General features: G+C 48.4%; 1 protein-coding gene across 3 annotated transcripts in view; it reads right to left on the bottom strand.

The window, feature by feature from the left end:
- Nucleotides 1-11,586: 11,586 nt before the first annotated feature.
- LOC129699991 (tandem C2 domains nuclear protein) overlaps nucleotides 11,587-16,893 on the bottom strand; it is an 83,319-nt gene continuing 78,012 nt past the window's right edge. For all 3 annotated transcript variants that reach the window (XM_055640114.1, XM_055640115.1, XM_055640116.1), the window contains one exon: nucleotides 11,587-16,171. In XM_055640114.1, coding sequence (XP_055496089.1) covers nucleotides 16,064-16,171 — 108 coding nt within the window. In that variant the 3' untranslated portion in view covers nucleotides 11,587-16,063. The remainder of the gene's footprint in view (nucleotides 16,172-16,893) is intronic.

The raw sequence follows: 16,893 nt of genomic DNA, 5'->3' as shown, positions 1-16,893 counted from the left end.
CGTCACTGCCGCTTCCTGTACCATCCGTTGTTTATACTCCAGCAGCAGGAAAATGGCGGCTTGGTCAGATTTTCCCAAAGGAGGGAGAGAAACGGCCTTGTATCCTTTCCTGAACGGTGTGTAACAGTGGTCCAAAGTTCTTTCCCCCCTGTTGACACACGTGTTGTGTAAGCAGAAGTTAGGCATAACTTTTTTGAGGTTTGCCTTATTAAAATCCCCAGCCATCACCATAACCGCATCTGGATTCTTGTTCTGATGCCGACATAACACATCGTGTAGGACGGATAGTGCTGCATCGGTGTCCGCATGCGGTGGTATGTAGTCAGCTGTTATGATGACTGAGCTGAACTCCCGGGGAAGGCAGAATGGACGGCATAAGATCGTCAGATGCTCCAGTTCCGGCGAGCAGGTACGAGAAAGCGTCTTAATAGTCCTAGAGTTGCACCAGTTGTTGGTCATGAAGCAAACTCTGCCACCATTTGATTTTCCAGATTCTTCTGTTCTATCTGCACGAAAAACAGAGAAGGAATTGGTTGGGCATATTACTTAATCCAGCACCAGCGGGGTCAGCCATGTCACCAAAAGATGTTGCAGTCTCTTGTGTCCCAGTGGAATCTAATCCTCGCCCTGAGATCATCCATCTTGTTTTCCAGGGATTGAACATTAGCAAGAAGAATGCTGGGCAGAGATGGGTGGTAGGCTTGAGTTCTTAGGCTGTTCTGAATCCCCCCCCCCGCTTACCTTGATGTTTCTTCAGACATTCCTAGAGCCCCGCTCCCGTTGCTGTTGCCGCGGCTCGCTCTTACGATCTCTGCTGGCCACTCTGGATCAAGTGTCTAAAAAACCTTGGGTAACGCTAAAGTTTAAGTTTAAAAGTGTTTTACGATCGTAGAGTGTTAGTTCTGATGTATTAGTAGTAAGAAAGAAAGTAGTACAAATAAACATAATAGTTACAAAAACGCACAATCTCCGCAGAGCTACAACACGACCTATGGACCCAGCCGCGCCATCTTCAGGGCTGCCAACTCTCACGCTTTGAGCGTGAGAATCACGCCCTCGCGCAAACTCTCACGCCCTCACGCTGATCAGAAATTTCTCACGCTTTGGTGAGAAATTCTGTGATCAACGAAAATTTCAAAACTCAGATAAACTGCATGGGCTGCGGGTGTTGGAGAGCCGGGGCTGAGGGAGGGATGGAAGCAGAACCAGCGGCGGGAACAGATGCAGGGAGCCGGGGCTGGCGAGTGTTTGCGGGGCTGACGAATCACTCGCTGCAGCTCCAGCCATGGAGCACTCCGGACCGTGCAAAAGTCCCGGGCCGTCGGAGGCGTCGGAAGCGTTGTGCCGCTGCCGCGAGAGTCTCTGTGCCGAAGGGACAGACTCTCAAAGGGAGGTGGAGAGAGAGAGAGAGGGGAAGGAAACAGTGGGGAGAGAGAGAGGGTGTGAGAGGAGAGAGAGGGGAGAGACAGAGGTAGCGTGAATGGAGTGAGAGAAGGGGGAGGGAGAGAGAGCGGAGAGAGAGGGTAGGGGAGAGAGATGGGGAGAGAGGGGGGGGAGAGTGAGGTGGGGAAGAGAGGGGTGAGAGGGAAGAAAGAAGGAAGAGAGGGGGTGGAGAGGGTAGGAGAGAATCGGAGAGAGAGGAGGAAGAGGGAGGGGTGGTAAAATGGAGTGGGAAGAGGGAGAGAGTGGGAAAGAGAGATGGGGAGGCAAAGAGAAAGAGGAGATAGAGACAGAGGAGAAATAAAGAGGGGAGAGAGAGCCAGGGGGAGAGTGAGGTGGGAGAGAGAAAGGGGGGAGAGAGAGGGGGAAGAGAGGGAGGGGAAAGAAAGAGGGGCGAGAGTGGAGAGGGAGATGGGGGGAGAGAGAGGGAGAAGCGAGGGGGAGAGAGAGAGAGAGAGGGGGAGAGAGAAGAGGGGGAGAGAATCACGCATTTCGCCAAATTCGCACGCTGATCACAAATTACTCTCGGTCTGTTGTGAGAAATTCTGTGATCAACGAAAATTTCAAAACTCATATCAACTGCATGGGCCGCGGGTGTTGGAAGCAGAAGCAGCGGCGGGGACAGATGCGGATGGGGAGCGGTGATGGTGAGTGTTTTCTGGAGTAACTCAGCGGGCCAGGCAGCATCTCTGGAGAGAAGGAATTAGTGACTTTTCAGGTTGAGACCCTTCTTCGGACCAGTCAGAGAAAAGGGATGTGCGGGTGGGGTGGGAAGAAGAAAGGAAGCAGCGGAGACAGTAGGCTGTTGGAGAGCTGGGAAGGGGAAGGGGAGGGGAAGGAGGGAGAAAGCAAGGACTACCTGAAATTGGAGGTCAATGTTCCCTACTGTTTCTAGACCTCACTACCTCCATCGCTGGTAACAGACTACTGACCGACATCTGCAACAAACCCACTGACTCCCATGGCTATCTCCCAATTCCTCTGTCTACGATGTATCAGCACCCAGGATGAGGTGATCCAAACCAGAGCATCGGAGATGTCCTCATTCTTTAGGGAACGGGAGTTCCCCTCTTCGACTATAGATGAGGCTCTCACCAGGGTCTCCTCTATATCCCGTAGCTCCAATCTCACTTCCCATCACCCCACTCATAACAAGGACAGTTCCCCTTGTCCTCACCTTTCACCCTACCAGCCGTCACATACAACAGATAATCCTCCGACATTTTCACCACCTCCAACGGGATCCCACCACTGGCCACATCTTCCCATCTCCTCCCCTTTTGATCTTCCGCAGAGACCACTCTTGGTCAATTCGTCCCTTCCCACCCAAACCACTCCCTCCCCTGTTACTTTCCCTTGCAACCGCAGGAAATGGTACACTTGTCGCTTTACCTCCCCCCTCGACTCCATCCAAGGACCAAAGCAGTCTTTCCAGGTGAGGCAGTGGTTCACCTGCACCTCCTCCAACCTCATCTATTGTATCCGCTGGTCTAGGTGTCAACTGCTCTACATCAGTGAGACTAAGCGCAGGCTTGGGGATCGCATCGCCCAACACCTCCGCACAGTTCGCATTAACTAACCTGATCTCCCCGTGGCTCAGCACTTCAACTCCTCCCATTCCGAGCTTTCTGTCCTGGGCCTCCTCCATGGCCAAAGAAATTGGAGGAGCATTACCTCATATTTCGCTTGGGTAGTTTACACCCCAGCGGTATGAACATGGACAATAGGCAATAGGTGCAGGAATAGACCTTTCGGCCAGCACCGCCATTCAATGTGATCATGGCTGATCATCCCCAATCAGTACCCCGTTCCTGCCTTCCCCCCATATCTCCTGACTCTGCTATCTTTAAGAGCCCTATCTAGCTCTCTCTTGAAAGTATCCAGAGAGCTGGCCTTCACAGCCCTCTGAGGCAGAAAATTCCACACTCACAACTCTCTGTGTTTCCTCGTCTCCGTTTGCCACCATCCCCACATCAGTCTGAGAAAGGGTCTCGATCCAAAACGTCACCTATTCCTTCGCTCCATAGATGCTGCCTCACCCGCTGATTTTCTCCAGCATTTTTGTCTACCTTCGATTTTTCCAGCATCTGCGGTTCTTTCTTAAATATTGGTTTGTGAGTAGTTTAGTTTAGAGACACGGCGTGGAAACAGGCCCTTCGGCGCACTGAGTCCAGGCAGACCATCGATCACCTGTTCACACAAGTTCCTCGTTATCCTACTTTCGCATCCTACACACAAGGGGCAGATTTTACAGAAGCCAATTAACCTACAAACCTGCACGTCTTTGGGATGCGAGAGGAAACCGGAGCACCTGGAGAAAACCCACGCAGCCACAGGGAGAACGTACAAACTCCATACAGACAGCACTCATGGTCAGGATCAAACCTGGGTCTCTGGCGCCGTGAGGTAGCAACTCTATCGCAGCCTTGAAGTATTTCTTCACACCCCTGACTTATGACTTTAAGCTGTGTGTTGGCGAGTCACCCTCTACGGACAAGTCACCTCACCTAGACAACCTACTCTGCACTTGTAGAAATTCACTCTGGAAGACAGTGCAAATATTTTTAAGGCAGAGATAGACAAATTCTTGATTAGAACAGGTGTCAAGGGTTATGGGAAGAAGGCAGGAAAATAAGATTAGGAGGCAGAGATCAGCCATGATAGAATGGCGGAGTAGACTCAATGCGCCGAATGGCCTAATTCTACTCCTATAACTTGTGAACTTGTAGTCACGCGAGTGAGATATTGTACACTAGCTGTATTCAAGCCCGCAAGTGTGCTTTGAAATAAGGAGGAAAGCACCAAGAAAGGAAATTTAAACTTTATCCCTCCATATGGTTCCACTTTCATCTAAAGTAGTAGATATCTGCAAACTGACATTGCAATATTTGTCCTAAATATATCTTGTTATATTTCAGGTGGGGCATCTTGATGACGTGTTCAATAAACTTTTAAGTACAAATTTTACAGCCTAATGACATCGGTAATTGAGATCAGGAGATACATCTGTCCTTCATGGACACCTGGTAGAGCTAGTTGTTCTCGAGCCAAATATATTTCATCACAGAACTTAATTAGATTTGTTTTAATGCTTCATTCAATAATATCTTCTGGATTGAATTTCCAGCCAGTAAAGTCAACACTGATAAAACTCCATTGTGCAAAACTGGGGCTCAGTGTAACTTGAGATTAGAGACGCAGAGAGTTTACGCATTTGTCATTCCAAATGTAATTAATGTTTCCCAATTCAGAGGCACGCATGTAAAAAATAAATTCCTGTCTTTCACGCAAAACGGTAGGAGAATTTAAACTGGCAGGTGAAGGGAGTTTGGCACAGCTTGATGCTTCCCATTGAAGCAAATACTGCTACAATATCCTTTGGGGAATGCAAGTGCTTATTAAAGTTAATTCAAGGGAGATTTAAAAAAAATCCCCTACAATTGTTTTCTTGCAGTGGTGGAATTCAAATGGCAAAATCAACTTCCTCTTCTTCTTGCATATGGAGTGCACAGCCTACAGTTAGTTGTAGGACAATTTGCTCTATTTGATCTTATTTGATTGTGCACACCAGGTTGATTGTATTCGTCGAAACAGGGCGGACAACGTGAAGGCTGCAATCTCCCACCCCGAGAAGTCAACTAGTCCTGTACCTATCAGAATGGCATTTGGACAATTGACATTGGTGTGAAGAAGGGTTTCGACCCAAAATGTCACTCATTCCTTCTCTCCAGAGATGCTGCATGACCTGCTGAGTTACTCCAGCATTTTGTGTCTACCTTCAACATTTGCAGCAATGGCAATCACTGAAAGCAAAGGAATGTGGTGATACTGATACTGAAATATTATAAATCTAGTTAGCAGGACATTTTACCAAAGACTAGATAAAGAAAAGGGGTGCAGTTGCCATAATCAGCTCTGGGACTGTGCAATCATTATGGAGAGATATCCTCATGGTAACACAGTGGCGCGGCAGTAGAATTGCTGCCTACCAGCGCCAGAGACCCAGGTTCCATCCTGGCTATGTGTGCTTGAGTCTGTACGTTCTCCCCATGACCTGCATGGGTTTTCTCCGTGATCTTCGGTTTCCTCCCACACTCCAAAGATGTTCAATAGGCTAATTGGCTTGGCATAATTGTACATTGTTCCTAGTGAGTGAAGGATACTGTTAGTGTGTGGGGATCGCTGGTCAGCATGTGAGCGTTAGGGCCTGTTTCCACGCTGTATTTCTAAACTAAACTAAAAAAAAAATGTATGCCTTCTTTCCTTTCTTTGCCGTTAATCTACACATACAAACAATTTGTAAAGGCCAGTTATACTACTAGCAGAAGATAGACATAAAATACTGCAGTAACTCAGTGGGTCAGGCAGCATCTCTGGAGTAAAGAATTAGGTGACATTTTGGCTCAGGACCTTTCTTAGATCCTACTATCAGCATGTCTTTGAGATGTGGTAAGAAAGCAGAGTAGCCAAGAGAAAATCCACACGATCTTGGTGAGAACATGTAAACTCCACACAGACAGCAGAAGTGGTCAGGTTTGAGTCAGTGGAGCCGTGATGCAGCAGAATTAACGACTGTTCCACCATATTACCCTCATTGTAAAACTGGCCTGTAATAATTGTAGAGGGAGAAGGAGACTATGCAGCTTCTCTGACCTCTATCATTCAGTCGGATCAGGGCAGATTTGATATTAGCTTCAGTCACGGTGTGGTCAGCCATGGCTCGCTTGCTGGGGGTGCAGCTGCACCACACCACGGTTTACCACCCGCAAGCTAACGGTCTGGTGGAGAGGTTCCACCGGCAGCTGAAGGCGGCATTGAAGGCACGACTCTCCGGCCCGGACTGGATGGACGAGTTGCTGTGGGTCATGCTGGGCATCCGGACCGCTCCCAAAGAGGACTTGGCCTCATCGTCGGCGGAGCTGGTGTACGGGTCGCCACTCACAGTGCCCAGGGAGTTCGTGCCGTCGGCGCCGGAGCAGCAGGAAACGCCCTCCTCTACCCTTCAACGCCTTCGCGAGCGAGTTGGCAGGCTCGCACCCGTCCCGACATCCCGCCATGGGACATTTCGACCACACGTGCCATTGGCCCTCACAGACTGCCCATACGTCTTCCTGCGCCTTGATGCCCACCGGACGCCACTCCAGAGGCCGTACGAGGGCCCGTTCCGGGTGCTGGAACACGGGCAGTCGACTTTTGTCCTGGACATGGGGGGCCGGCCGGAGGCCGTGTCGATTGACCGTTTAAAGCCGGCACACCTGGACATTGACCAGCCGGTGCTGGTTGCTCAACCTCGGCCCCGAGGGCGCCCCACCTCACGACTCCCTCCACCTGTCACTCCACCTGTCCTCCCGCTGGTCCCTCGACCTGTCCCTCCACCTACGCCCCCGCAAGCCCCGGGGTCTGCTGACTTCCGCACGCGGGCCGGCCGGGTCGTGCGCCCGCCGGTGCGTTTTGTGCCTCTGGTTCCGGGGGGGGGGGTCCTGTGGCGGCTCCTAAGGGTCGTGCCATTATACTGCCGAACCCCTCGGCACAGGAGTGGTGCAGTCCGGAGGCGGCCCTCAGCCGGAGGGTTTAAAAGGCTGGGTTTGGGTGCCATTTTCCTCTGGTTTCGTCTTCCCTTCAACCGGGAGGAATAAAATAAAGGTGCTTCTCAAACACTGGACTTCGTGCCTCCTTTTGAGACCCACGCACAACAACGGGCAGATATACTAATTTAAATTGACTGCTTTGGTAGGAGTAATTTAAACATGCACCTCCTCCCCTCTCCTCCCTCCCTCTCTCCCCCTCTCCCCGTCACAGGGGACCACCTCCTCTCCGGGGAGGCCCGATCGTCTGTACCCCCCCTGGCCCGGCCCGGCTCTGTCATGCTGGTGGGTGCGCTTCCCTTAGCGGAAGCCACGATTGGCTGGTCCCCCCGCTGCTTTTCACCATCCTCAGATTGGGCCCCTGCGAGCTGCCGCCCCACCCCTCTCCTCTCTCTCTCCCTCCCTCCCCCATCTCCTCTCTCTCTTCTCTCCCCTCCCTCTCTCCTTTTTCTCAAAAAAAAATCTGGTGGGTGCGCCCTTCCCTTAGTGGAGCCACAATCGCTGTTCCCTCTCCTCAGATCGGCCCCCCCTAGCTCCCAAGATTCTTGGGCCCCCTTTAAAACCAAACGCCCCTCTCTCTCTCCCTCCCTCCCCCTCTCTCTGTTTCTCTCTCTCTCCCTCCCCCTCTCTCACTCTCTCTCCCTCTTTCTCTCTTCTCTCTCTCTCCCCCTCTCTCTCTCTCACTCGTCTCGAAAAGGGATAGGAGCAGCCTATGCTTGTCAAGTCCTACCCCCATTCTTCACCATTAACAAATGCAAAATTCAATAAAATAAACTAAACAGACAATTCAAATAAAACGACTCTAATCAAGCTATTAAGAAAAAAAGAACAAAAAAAAAAAGCTATAGGATCTTAGCTGCAGAATATTCTCGATCTTTCTGTGCCAGTGGATAGGGCGGTTCTGGGATAAAAGGAGCAAATTAATAATATTAATATATCAAGGGGGGTTGTTAGCATGTGTATGGGGAGGCAGGTGGGTCTTGATTGGTGGGCATGTGGGCATTGTGACGTCAGCAGCTGGCAAGCGGTGGGGTGGAGGGAAGGGGGTAACGGGCCAGGTAAATGCTGCCTGGCCCGCGGAGTTCCTCCAGTCATGCCCGTGTGAGAGGGAGGGAGGGAGAGAGAGAGAGAGAGAGGCACACACAAGGTGGATGTGAAATCTCACCTGCCTGTTTCAGTGATAGACACCCGCCGCCAGTAAATGAAGACACCCCCATCTGTCTCTCCCTCCTCTCCCTCACCTTTCCCTCCCAACTCCAGTCCCGTCCCGACCCCCTGGGAAACTGAAGGGAGCAACAATTAACTGCTGTCTTCCCGCTGAGTTAAAGAGTTCCCACGGTAGTAAGACGATGTTAGTTGCGCCCAAGTTTAAATTTCCAACGCGTGTTTCAGAGTAAATCAAAAACTGTCTAAATCAGCAAGTTAGACAAAAAATGCTGGAGTAACTCAACGGGCCAAGCAGCATCTCTGGAGAAAAGGAATAGATTCCATTTTTGGTCGGGACCCTTCTTCGGGATGATTGTAGGGGGGAACTGGAAGCAAGAAAAGACCGGGTCAAATCAGGGCCAACAACAGATGACATCAGCAGGGTATTTTGAAGAGGGGTCCCGACCCGAAATGTCGCCTAACCCTTTCCTCCAGAGATGCTGCCTGACTCACTGAATCACTCCAGCACTTTATGTCTATATTTGGTTTCCTGATAGGCCAATTGTTGGCTAGGGATAGTGTGATCCCAAGAGGGAACCAGCGTTGCAAACCTTGGACTGGTTAACCGACAAGTACGGCGTGGGGGAGGGGGGCAGGGGGGGGTGGGCGAGAGAGAGAGAGTGTAAGTTACCTAAAATTAAATAATTCAATGTTCATATAGTGAACACGGACACAAAATGTTGGTGTAACTCAGCAGGTAATTCAGATCTGGGAAGAAAAACATAAAAAGCTGGAGTAAGTCAGCGTGTCAGGCAGCATCTCTGGAGAAAAAGAATAGGTGGCGATTCGAATCGGAACCCTTCTTCAGACATCCTAATCGGAATTGAGTCTGAAGATGTGTCTTGTCCCGAAACATCACCTATTTTGCTCCAGAGATGCTGCTTGACTCGCTGAGTTACTCCAGCTTTTTGTGTCTGTCTTCGTTTTAAACCAGCATGTGCAGTTCACTCCTTTACACGGGTCTCTGGAGTACATTGATTGGTAGCGTTCCGGACCCTGCTTCGGAAAGGCATCGATCGCTGGTCGGCGAGGACTCCGAGCTGTATCTCTCAAAGAAGTACATGTGAAAAATTTCTCACGGACCATAAAAATGCGGGACCTTTCAATAAAGTCCCTTTTAAAGATTATAGTTATTTTCTTGAATCACATTAACATAACTCATGAATAAGTTGATGTCCATATGCGGATTCAAATCTTTATTTTTTAAATTCCATCCCACAGAAGACAATTTTTACTCACCTTCTGTCCCCTCTGTCCAGCTTCCGGGTTCACCGTTCGCAGGAGTTCCCACGGTACACGCAAGAGTCAGTACGGATATCGCACTGGCCACTACGTGCATGTAATGTTGCAATATTCAACCACAAGTGTACAAGTCGCTCTTGGAGAAATTCACGCTTGTTTGAATTTTCTCCCGAGTCACCAAGTTACACGAGTACCTGCCGTTAGCGCCACGGTGGTCCATGAATGCCGTACGGGTATCGCAAGAGGTTCCCACGATGTTCAACTTTGGTTAACTCTTGCGTCAAGTCGCCCCGTGAAAAAGGGGTTTAGGAAGCCACGATCGGCTGGTCCACCCGCTGCTTTTCATCGTCCTCAGATCGCTCCGTGCCTCGCTCAGGCTGCCGCCTCTCTCTCTCTCTCTCGCTCTCCCTCTCTCTCTCTCCCTCTCTCTCTCTCTCCCTCTCTCTCTTTCTCCTCTCTCTCTCGCCCTGATCTCTCTCTCCCCTCTCTCTCTCCCCCTCTCTCTCCCCACTCTCTCCCTCTCTACCCCTATCTCTCTTCCCCTTCCACTCCCCCTTCCTCTCCCCCCTGCCCTCCCACACCCTCCCTCCCCTAAACCCCCCTCCCCTCCACATCCTCCCTAACCCCATCCCTCCACCTCCCCCTACTTCCCCCTCCCTTCCCCCCACCTCTCCCCTTCCCTTCCCCCCTCTCATCCCCCTTCCCCCCCCTCTCCTCCTCTCTCCTCCCATCCCTCGCTCCCCCTCACCCACCCTCCCTCTACTCCTCCACTCCATCTGTTTCTTGCTCTTCTATTTCTGCTGCTCTCTCTCTCTCTCTGTCTCTCCCCATTCTCTCTCTGCCCCTCACTCTCTACCCCCCTCCCCCCTCTCTCTAGACGCGCCTGCAAGTTGGGGGCTATGCGTCAGTGGATAGGGCGGTCAAGGGGTAAAAGGAGCAAATTAATAATATTAATATAATTTCAAGAGGGGTAGTTAGTGTGTGTGGGGGGGTGGTTAGTATGTCTCCCTGCAAACGCGTTGGGGGAACAGACACAGCTGGTCCATCTGCTGCTTTTCACCGTCCTCAGATTGCTCCGTGCCTAGCTCGGGCTGCTGCCCCGCCCCCCTCCTCTCTCTTTCACTCTCACCCACCCACCCTCCTCTCTCTCACTCTCACCCCCCCCCCCCCCCCCCTCACTCTGTACCTGCTCTCTCCCCCCCCCAGATTGCTCCGTGCCTCACTCGGGCTGCCGCCCCCGCCCCCCTCCTCTCTCTCCTCTCTCTCCCCTCTCCCCTCCCCTCTCTCCCTCCCCCCCTCTCTCACTCTCTCTCTCCCCCCTCTCTCTCTCTCTCTCCTCTTCTCTCTCTCTCCCCCTATCTCTCTCCCCCCTCTAACCCCTTCTCACTCTCTCTCTCCTCGTCTCTCTCCCCCTCTCCCTACCTCACTCTCTCCCCTCTTTCTCTCCCCCAACCCCTGCCCTCCCCTAAACCCCCTCCTCTCCCCCCCTTCCCTCCCCCTCCCCTTCCCTTCACCCCCTCCCCCTATCCCCTTCCCCCCACCTCCCCATCCCTTCACCCCACCTATCCCCCTCCCTCACTCACCCCCCTCTCCCCCCTCCCTTCCCCCCCTCTCAGCCCCCCTTTCCCCTTCTCTTTCCTCTCTCTCCCCATCTCTTGCTCCCCTCCTCCCCCACCCTCCCTCTCCTACACCCCCCCCCCCCTCCCTCTGTCTCTTGCCCTTCTGTCTCTGCCTCTGTCTCTCCCCATTCTCTCTCTAACCTCACTGTCTACCCCCCCTCCCTCTCTAGACGCACCTGCGAGTTGGGGCTATGCATCGGTGGATAGGGCAGTTATGGGGTAAAAGGAGCAAATTAATAATATTAATATAATATCAAGGGGGGTAGTTAGTGTGTGAGTCGGGTGGTTAGTGTGTCCGCATGCCGCCCCGCAAACGCGCATTGGGGGAACAGACAAAAGCCAGTTACTCTAATCACAGACCTCATGTTAGTCTGTCCATTTCTAATAGCAGAACAAGAAAGGTGTAGTCTTTTTTTTTTTAAAAGCAGTTAACTGGTTTCACCCAGGCTACTGTATCAATTGCCAACATAAACAAGCTCCCAAGTGTGAATGAATACAATTCAAAATTTATTTCTCATTAAGTAATTAAACACTGAGAATTATACTGGGCAAGATAAACAGAGGTATATTTTTCCCAGAAACTTATAAGGTGCTACAAGATAAACTTCAGATTCAATCAATGATGGCACAGATGACATTCAACTGAAATCAATTGCAATGCTGCATTGGACCTTCAAAGCATTAAGTACCAACTCTCAATTAGATTATCACTCTATTAACATGGATTCCCACCAGCCGATTTAAACACTCTTGCTGAAATGTGAAACCAGGAGGTTGTAGTCAGTGACTTGAGAGATTGCCTACTGTGCTAATGGAGTGATCAACAAAGTTGGTGAATTGTGGTGGGTGGGGGTGGGGGGAATGTCATTTTAGTGGAGAGGGGGCAGGTGGGGTTGTCATTTTAGTGGTAGGTAGGACCAAAGATGCCAGTAAGTACGCTCTGAAAAATCAGTGTATAAAACAAAAGCATATTTAGGTTTTTAAACAAAACGTTGACTTTACCAGACAGGAGGATCAGATAGTGCAGACATGGTACCTAGGCAGCAAAAGTAAACAAACAGGGAACTGCGATAATTCCAATCACTAATGCCAGGTGCCCAGAAGACACAATGGAGCTGAACAAGGTGAACTTGCCCATCCACGTCATCGCTCAAGCAAATATTGGACAACAGTGGAGGAATTTCATAATCCACATTGTTTGAAAAATGATTTAAACCCTTACTGATTGGAGAGGGTGTGGGGGGGGGGGGAGCATTGTAATGGAAGACTTCACCCATGACTCCCAGAGCAGACAGTAAATGGCAGGGCCTTAAGGAACATTGATGGGTAGAGAGATTTAGGGATGCAAGTCCATAGCTCCCTGGAAATGGTAAAGGCAATGGACAGAGTAGTATCTGATGAAGTAGTTAGTGGGGTCTCAACCTGAAACATCACCCATTCCTTCAATCCAGAGACGCTGAGTTACTCCAGCATATTGTGTCCGTTTAGGGTAGTAACAAGGTTGTATGGGATGCATGGCTTTATCAGCTGGGCAAACTGTAGAAACAAGGAACTGCAGGTGCAGGTTGAGACCAAAAATAGACAGACACAAAGCGCCAGAGTAAAGGAGGGTCACAAACCAAAATGTCACCCATCCTTTTTCTCCAGAGATGCTACCTGACTTGCTGAGTTACTCCAGCACTTTTTGTCTATCTTTATCAGTTGTACATTGAATATAAAGTTACTAGTGTGTGTAGGATAATGTTAAAGAAAACGGAGACCATAGTGGATAATTTTTTTGTCCTTTTGCAAAGCGGGAGAAGGAAGACTCGTGATCATTGAATGAAATCTTCCCGTTAATGTGTTCGATTGTTTTAATGTCCATCAACGTCATGATTTTTTGAACAGCTTTTTAATAAAATGATGTTCAAGATTGTAGAAAGGTGTGATGAAGGTTGCCATGGAAATCTAAATGGAATTTCTCACATGGTCACCATGGGATGAAGTGTACACAAAGCATTAATTAAATATTTTGTGCTCTTACGTAAGTGAACGAATTAATACAATGTGAACAGGTCTGAAGCAATAGAGATCTAGGGACTTATTGAATGGTTAAAACACAGAATGTGATTGAAGATTTCAAAGAAAAAAATAGCACGAAGATAAAAACTTTTGAGAAATAAATTACGGGCTATTGGGGCTATGCACCAATTTGGTGAATTGGAACAGATTGAGGCTGAGTAGCGTGACATGTACCAGGAAATCAATATCCTGGAGGCATGACAGATTAGATTACGTAGTTTTGAAGTGTTATCTTTATAAGTGTTTTATCAGTTAGTCACGTTTTAAGCAGAGTGCCCTGCACAGTAAACTGTGCAAAGAACAATATCATGGGTCAAATATAACCTTTTCACCCATGTTATAAATTCACCCATCCTTCTCAATGTTAATGTGATCACGGTTCCTATTTTAATTAGTGGCTGGATTTCGAGATACGTCAATGATTGGAAAGTACTTCTGTTCACCCTTGGGTCATGACATAAGGTCAATGGCCACCTGAACAAAGGTAAGGAGAAAGTTACATGCAGGTACGGATGGAGAAGAGTCTGATGTACCAGCAACAAATTTTCTCACAGTGGCTGCTGCTTGCTTGGCCAACTCAAGTTGGAACTCACCCTGCCTCACCCACAGGTCCCATTCTCCAGAGCAACCACACTCAGTAAGATGGTGGGTCGGGGGAGGGGGGAGAGAGGGGGGAGAGAAACAGAGGGCGAGGGGTCATCGCAGACAAATACCTCCATGCTCAAGAACAGGCATTCATTTTGTTTTTAAGACAAAAGATAAGTTAACAGAAGCTTTGGGTGACGTTTCAGGTCGAGACTCTTCTTCAGGTGGTCTCAAGAAGGTTCTTGATCTGAAGAGTCAACCGTTCCTTCTTTTCAGAGCTGCTGCCTGTCCCGCTGAGTTACTCCAGCTTTTTGTGTCTATCTTCGGTTTAAACCAGCATCTGCAGTTCCTTCCTACACATAACAGAAGCTTTGTTGATTTTTCAATCAAGTTGCCTATGAATGTTAAGTGAGCTGGCTCAGATTTAGTTTCCGAGATACAGTGTGGAAACAGTAGAGTAACAAGGCCCTTGAGCCCACCAAGTCCTTGCCGATCAGCAAACCACAGACAGCACACATTGTCAGGATCGAACCTGGGACTGCGGTGCTGTAAGGCAGCAACTCTATGTCTGCGGCACCATGCCACAGTTGAGCTGACAGAACAGAAATTGTCCAGAGATTTATTGTTAATATTATCAGACATCAAGGAGTGTGGGTTAGGGCAAGAAAGTGGCAACAACGTGAAAGATCAGTTATGCTACTGAAAGACACAACGGGTGAATGGCCAGCTCACGTATCGTATGTTCAATGAGTGAAATTTCATAAATTTAAATTGGGTGGAAATTATTGGTACGTTAGACAGGATGGCATGTTATTGGTTATAGTGAAAAATAAACTTTTGACAAACTTTTGCTTTCATATCCATGTCTCTTTTGGGTCCATGCACTGAATAGTCATAAGTCAATGGATACTTGTCCTGTCAGTAACATCAAGAGAGGAGAAATAAATCGATAGTTACAATTGAAATTGAATTCAGTTTCTTGTGGTGGATGCGTACAGGAACAAAGCAGCACAAGATGCACAAATTCAGGCAGAGATGGTGGAACAGCAAAGCCCCCCCCCCCCCCCCCCCCCCCCCATCAAAGTGCATCAATTCAGTCTTCATTTATTACCAGAGTGCATCGGCCACAGTTGCACAGTGGACATGAGGGGTGGGCAAGTCTCTGTGGTGTAAAAATGTGTGAAGTGCAAGTGTATATACGCCCAGTTACATTAGCTTGTGCAAAAGCCAAGGAGGTCCAGCAACATTTTCTGAGCAGCAGCAGCCTGAACCTAACACACACAGGTACACAGATAACAAATACAGAACCAATCCCCATCTTCCCCCCATCATTGGATGGCATCAAACCTAAAGGGGATGTTTAATGGCGGAGAGATGGGGGTGGGAGGGGAGAAAAAGCTTCAGAAAAGAAATACATTCATCTCTACATTACAATCAATAGGTTTAAAAGAAATTCATACAGGGATTACTTGTGGGATAATGGTTGTAACCAATGTGGAGCATATAGGTGAAGTCAGTACTGGTCTTTCACAGATTCATGGGCAGGTTCCTGCCCTTATAACTGTTTGTAACCCAGCCAGAAATGTGGCTTCAAACCAAATTTGGAAATTATCTCTGCAGCCCAGAAATCCTTACCCCTAGTTCCCCAAATATTTGTTCTCTGGGGAGGACCTGTACTTCATTTTCCTTTATGGGGGAGTGTGATCTCCATTGATATCTCAATGAACGGGTGACATGTTATTGGTACAAGGCATCATCCTCATTCTCAATGTGGAGATACTTTTTATCCTTCATTAATAAATTTCAAGTTGGTGAACTCAAAAATACCAGGGTCACACGACAATGCCCAAGTTGTTAAGCTCCAATTCAGGGCGTAAAATATGTATTTCTAAAGCCATAATTAATAATAAATACACATACTAACAAAGAAACTACAATAGTTCCCTCAAATGCACTGAAATTAATCAGATAATTATTGACATGTTGTTAATCAATAGTTGATGACCATGAAACAAAAAAGACAAATTGCAAGTATTAAGACTTAGTATACTAGTATGTGGAGCACAATACAAACTGGTAAGATAGTAACCAAACTACTGGAAAGCCATAATCATAAATCCTAGGCAATTTCAAACAGGTCTGTGATATGCTCCAACGAGTTTTGTTTGTATTCCCTGCTTGTCCAAGTCCCTGGTTATACAAAACAAAGCAACATTGTCCTAATGATTGCTGCAAATCATTTTACGAGAGACCCAATTCAAAGACGGTAAATATTTCAGTTCCAGTCTTCCCAGGAAAGGCACAGTTCGGCTCAGTGCAGTGGGGTCAGGTTAGGCTCAGGATGTGCCAGTTCATAACTACTTTCTCTGGATTGGCGCTGGTATCTTTCCACTGCTCCAAAGCCATTCCCGTGCTGTTCCAACCGATCACCACCTAAAAAGAAAATAATTGAAAAGCAAATAAATCCCCGGTTAACTGACAACATCAACTTTAACGTGTTTTTTTTATTATTTTAAAGTTCTCAACAATCTGAGATCTGACCAAGATTCCTGACTGACATTGCTGTTAATTTATCACTCCATTGGATAATTGTCAGCAATTACAATTTACAGTTAAAAAAATTCAGGGATTGGAAATGGAGAAGTTGTGGAACCATGGTGTTGAACCATCATGGAAGGTGGCAACGTCACATTCATCCTCAATTCCAAATGTCCATGAAAACCTCCATTTCAACTGAAGGGGTAGGGTGTGCAAACAGCTGCCCGATCTCCATGCTTAAGAGCAATTGCCAGATGTTGGTATCCAAGTTACTTGTTAGTAACACTGAATGCTGATGGTGTCATCATTATTCCCTAAATCCATGCTAACATATGGGAGTGATGGAGGTGCTTCAAATGTGTTTTTTTTCTGTAAGAAGGGCACAGTACGACTACAACGGATACAAAGCACTGGAGTAACTCAGCAAGCCAGGCAACATCTCTAGAAAACATGGATAGGTGACGTTTCGGATAGAGATTCCTTCGGAAGGGTCTCGGCCTGAAATATCACCTGTCACCATGTTCTCCAAAGCTGCTGCCTGACCTGCAAGAGTTACTCCAGGACTTTGTGTTCTTTTGTGTATTATAGCCAGGTTCTACAGTTCCTTGAATGACTAG

This window comes from Leucoraja erinacea, chromosome 9, assembly GCF_028641065.1.
Source record: "Leucoraja erinacea ecotype New England chromosome 9, Leri_hhj_1, whole genome shotgun sequence".
Classification (NCBI taxonomy): Eukaryota; Metazoa; Chordata; class Chondrichthyes; order Rajiformes; family Rajidae; genus Leucoraja; species Leucoraja erinaceus.
This window is presented reverse-complemented; position numbering and strand designations above follow the sequence as displayed.